The sequence below is a fragment of the Branchiostoma belcheri genome, unplaced genomic scaffold (assembly GCF_001625305.1).
Source record: "Branchiostoma belcheri isolate BF01 breed outbred unplaced genomic scaffold, Haploidv18h27 scaffold17, whole genome shotgun sequence".
Taxonomy (NCBI): domain Eukaryota; kingdom Metazoa; phylum Chordata; class Leptocardii; order Amphioxiformes; family Branchiostomatidae; genus Branchiostoma; species Branchiostoma belcheri.
This window is the reverse complement of record NW_017803157.1, coordinates 4,003,516-4,009,023: the sequence shown is the minus strand read 5'-3', so window position 1 is coordinate 4,009,023 and position 5,508 is coordinate 4,003,516. Positions and strand designations below refer to the sequence as shown.

At 41.9% G+C, this 5,508-nt stretch overlaps 1 protein-coding gene across 1 annotated transcript in view; it reads right to left on the bottom strand.

The window, feature by feature from the left end:
• LOC109466632 overlaps positions 1–2,107 on the bottom strand; it is a 7,036-nt gene extending 4,929 nt beyond the window's left edge. The window contains exons 1-2 of the mRNA XM_019764362.1: positions 1,720–2,107; positions 1,419–1,554 (exon numbers count right to left, since the gene is read on the bottom strand). Coding sequence (XP_019619921.1) covers positions 1,419–1,554; positions 1,720–2,107 — 524 coding nt within the window. The remainder of the gene's footprint in view (positions 1–1,418; positions 1,555–1,719) is intronic.
• Between the last annotated feature and the right edge of the window lie 3,401 nt (positions 2,108–5,508).

Sequence of the window (5,508 nt, the reverse complement as noted above, 5' to 3'; positions counted from 1 at the left end):
ACGTCCCCGTCGTACACGTGTGCAGCGGTTGGGTCTGGTGGGCCCCCGTCAGCGGTGGTTGTTGTTCCTCCTGGCCTCGGGGTAGAGGGGCCAGGCGGGGCGCTGCGAGCATCCGGGATCGAATGCGCGTACTCGTTTGCGGCACCTGCATGTGTAGAATCAAGAAGAAAAATGGTAGCCTGGGTGAAACTCAAAAAATAAAGAAAAGCTGGCTAGAAAAATGGTACTCAAGTTAATAAAACTTATACAAGTGCTTCCATCGAACATAAGATAATAAAAAAATATTCAATACTACAAAATAATAAATAAATAACAATTAAATATAAACAATCTGTATGCACAGGCACAAAATGGGGTCAAATTTAATACAAGGAAAAGTGCAGGTCATTTGTATAATCAATAGAAAAATGGTATACATGTATTTAATATATACTATAGTATATATTAAATACATGTATACCATTTTTCTATTGATAGCCTTCTGTACTAGGGCACCTTTGCTATCAGTATGATTTGCTGTTTACAATTAATGAATTAAGGCCACACCAATTTAATTTGTTGGTTCTCAGATTTTTTCAGAAAAAATATGAAGCGACAGGGCAAAAAAAAATAAAAATAAAAACAGGTCTAGGCATCCTATTATAGGCTTAAATGCTACAAAATGAGCCATGAAGTCAACACAAAAGGCTGGGTTAAAATTTAAACATTGAATTTTGAACTTTTAATCAAACCACTGCAATGATAGATGGGAAAACTGTAACAACTAGGAAGAAAAGGACTTTCCTCAACTGTTTGGGGGCAAAACATGAGCATTTTTCAGTTGATTCAGGACCAGAATCAATTTTTTTTTTTTTTGCAAATCAGAAAAAAATGAAGAGGCGAATCCGAGAACCAACAAATTAAATTGGTGTGGCCTAAACAAAGATTATAAAACTGTACAGAAGCTAATACATGACGTCATTAGTTACAGAGTATATGTATGCGGTAACAATAAAGGTTTAACTATTCTATAACATGTGGTCTCTAAGATTGAAACATTCTTTTACATGTTTCCCCTTCTAAACTCTAAAAACTTTAAAAACTAGGAAGAAAAGGACTTTCTTCAACAGTTGAGCCCAAAATATGTCTTTCAGTGAGGATTTTGCAGTTGGTTTAGAACCTAAAATCTTTTTTTTGAAACAGAAAAAAATGGACAGGGCGAATCCGAGAAACAACAAATTGAATTGGTGCCTAACTGGACTATGACATTAGGCCTTTTACATGTTTCCCCTCCTAGACTCTATATCAACAAGACATACATACACTACAACTATAATTTAATCATTCTTATACCATGGTAACATTGTTACTAACCTGCCGTGTACACCGGATTCATATGCACATGTTTGTGGCCTTGCGTTTGTGGCAGATTGTCATACCCATCTGCCCTTCTTCCATGGCTCTGTCCGGAATGCTGAGGGTCCTCATCAGTTGTTCCTCCTGGCCTCGGGGTAAAAGGGCCGGGTGGGGTGCGGCGAGCGTTCTGGTTCAGAGGCGTGTACTCGTGTGTGGCACCTGCATTTGTAGAATAAAGAACAAAAATGGTAACCTGAGTGTTAGCCACTACTGGTAGCGAATGGTGGGGAGCGGACAAAAGCTAATTAAAAAGGCTGACACTAAAAATGGTATACAATGAAATCATTCAATATCACCATGCTACTTAGTAAGATTAGAACTAACCTGCCGAGTACACCTGATTCCTATGCACGTGTTTGTGGTCTTGCCTCTGTGGCAGGTTGTCATATCCATCTGCCCTTCTACCGGAGAGCTGAGGCGGTCGCCCCAGAGACCGTCCGGATCCGAAGCGACGGGGCGGCGGACTTGGAGGCTGTTCGACGCGGTGAGGCGGCACCTCCGGAGCCTGCTCGGCGAGATCTCGGGGAGACGAGGAGCCAGTTTCTCCCCTCCCCTCGCCGTGGCTGCTGCGGCCTTCCTCTTGCATTTCTGCGACGTCATCGAGAGGGAGTGGAGGCAGCGGTCGGTCCTGTATCCCTGCCGGACGCGTGGACTTTCGCAGGAAAGCCGCCCCGCCGGTTTTAGCTGAACCGTCAGACGGACTAGCTGCCATCGCGTGCCGCACCCAAACTGTTTCTGATCGAGACGTCGACTTGAAAACGTCGATTACACTTTGATTGTCTGAGATTTGGTATTTTTCAACGTCATGTAACACTCACCCATAAGACTTTGGAATTTTCTCATTGAAAGTGAACTAGGAGAGCTCCATGCATATGCAACAGCTCCGTGTACCAACTTTGTGTTGTATTGCACAATGCGTGCTGAAGCAAAGAAACTGGTAGCGTGAAATGAGAGGGTTATTTCATCACTTTACCTACCAATATTTTGTTTCAATATTTTTTATGGGACGTGGGGGTATGGGCAGGTGTTCACAAAACAACAACAACAAAACGTTCAATTTCGGGCCTCCTAGCAGCTTTCTAGGGTACTGCAGCGAAAGTGAATATACTAGTAATGTACAGTGAGAGTTCATATAAGCGGTTTACCTTTGTTCTGAAAGATAAAATGTCATCCTGCCACACATGCTTTTGTTTATTATAGTTTTATTGCTGAACTTAATATATATGTCATCTTCAAACTGTTACTATTAATAAGTATTAGAAACTGTGATTGGAAGAAACAGATTAACGATTAAATATTTAATGTTAGTACTTCTATAAGGCCATGTTGATTTTGATTATATGGATGACATCCTCTGGGAACCCCAAAACTGATGCGAGCGCGCGAATAAAAAAAAAGTTTTGCAAAAAAAAAAGTTGCTTTCGATCATGAAATCTATGTTGTTATGAAGGTCGAACAAATGACACAGAGTATGGTATGGCGAATAATCTACTCTTTAAATTCATTTCTTTGCATTTTAGTTTTTTGTTTGATTTTGGCATTCTACGACGTTGGAATCGTTTTCAAATATTTTTTTTGCAACTTTCGGTATATATTTGCTCATTTTGCGACTGTTTTGTACAGTTTACAGTGTGGTTGGAAACTTTTTTTGTCATCCATATAATCAAATCAACATGGCCTAAGTGGTGAATATAATACTTTATAAAAGACCTTTATTCGAAAATTAGAATTAATTAGACTTTGTTATTAGAAAAAAAAACAAAATTCGTGATTAACCCTACTCGTAACACATATCACTATTAGCTAATACATATTGTGAGCCATTGACACACAGTTAGTTAAAGTCCCCCCGCAAGCATTAGCATGGTCGCATATGGCTGTGCCCATCTCCTCTTTCTATAGCCCTTGGGCCGCACAGTGCAATCACTACAGCAGGGGGCTAGTCCACTGGTAGTTGTGTGTGTGTTTAACTCCCATACACACAGGCCACTACAGCAGGGGGCTAGTCCACTGGTAGTGGTGTGTGTTTAACTCCCATACACACAGGCCACAATAGCAGGGGGCTAGTCCACTGGTAGTGCTGTGTGTGTTCAACTCCCATACACACAGGCCACTATAGCAGGGGGCTAGTCCACTGGTAGTGGTGTGTGTGTTCAACTTCCATACACACAGGCCACTACAGCAGGGGGCTAGTCCACTGGTAGTGGTGTGTGTTTAACTCCCATACACACAGGCCACTACAGTAGGGGGCTAGTCCACTGGTAGTGCATGGTGTGTGTTTAACTCCCATACACACAGGCCACTACAGCAGGGGGCTAGTCCACTGGTAGTGCATGGTGTGTGTTTAACTCCCATACACACAGGCCACAATAGCAGGGGGCTAGTCCACTGGTAGTGGTGTGTGTTTAACTCCCATACACACAGGCCACTACAGCAGGGGGCTAGTCCACTGGTAGTGGTGTGTGTGTTTAACTCCCATACTCTTTCTCGAATGCCTAGTGCTAAGCAGACTCCACTTCTGTCTTATAAAGTTCCATGAGATTTTTCACTTTTTTCAATGATTTAACAATACAAATTCAGCACTGTTACGTACAAAACATTACCATGTATAAAGTTTGCCAGCTTTTGGTAGGTTTAGTAATTTCCCTTCTGACTTTTGTGTTTTTGACTCAATCAAATTGTAATCTAAGGTAAAAGAGTGTGTACTAAACAACTACTGTATATGGGCTTGATTCTAGCTGTGTGTGGGGCCTGAAGCTTTCTTTGAAAAGCTTCAAAGGGTTTGAAGTACCTACTCTTGCATTCCTGCCATGCAAGTTATGCTCCTACACGAGACTTATTTCAGATGCTAAGGTTATGCGGCGTGCAGGAATTTTTTGTGCATACTAGAGTGACTTTTTTAAAGTATACAACAGCCCAATTTACTGCACTAAGAGTCAAGCCCAACAAACATTAAAACTCAGAAGACGTACATTTTACTTTTTATGTGTTTTTATTGTTAAGGTTTGCAAAGCATGTGTCTGCTCGCAAGCTACAGTACAATTGTCAAAACAGTGCACACAGTGAGCCAAGGCCCAATAGCTCCTCCAATATTGAGCATGTTGAGGTTTGATGTAAAATTACAACAGCCAAGGCCCACTACAGCTCCCATAGCAGAACATGTTAAGCGTTCATGTAACAGTCACCACACAATTATCAGGCATTTCTTCATCGCATTCTTTAGGCTTAAGGACCTCCTCATCTGACCTACATACAACATGCACAATCGTGTGACTTGTCTTTCCAGCATTCCTGTACACCTCGAGTATCTAACATTGATCGGAAACTGAATAGCCTAGGATCCAGCCTTTTAATGCCAGGCTTCCAAACCATTTGCTGTTCTGACAACAAAACCATAGCCTCTAGCAGGCTTTTGGAAGCAGCTGGAAAGAGTAGAAATTGGCCAGATAGACAGTGGAGTTACTCTGTAGCAAACTGTTCTCTTGGCGCAAACTTCCCTGGCTGTCTATCTGACCAATTTCTACTCTTTCCAGCCACTTCCCGAAGCCTGGCAGAGGCTAACAAAGCCTAACATGGCTGCATCCGAGGCTATAACAGTTCTGAAGTCATGGAATGATTATCTATCCTATTACATGTAGTCATCCACAGCCACAACACACCAACAACAATCTGCGAGTCTCACTTCTTTGGCTACAGGGAATTTTAGTGCCAGATGCCTATTTCTCTCATCATTACAGTATGCACATGCAGCAAGAGCAGTAATTATTATCATTGAATAGACCCATTCGACTTTTCACGGATGGCATAAACTAGCTTACGTCACAGGGGGGGCATTTTGAATAGAAATTACGTCACAGGGGGGACATTTCGAAAGTTCCTTTCACGGATTGCATAAACTGCATACGTCACAGAACAAAATAACCTTAAATTGTTGTACGGAATGCCACCATACAAAGTTGGTGCCTGTTTTCCTGTCATTTCCGCATATATTACCGAGAAAATAGACACTTATCTACCTTTTAGTAAAAAAAAAAAGATCTGCCAGGGGGGACACCGCGAGCGCAAGCCGCGTTTCGACTTTAGCGTTCTTAGAACGACGTTCTTTCGAAATGT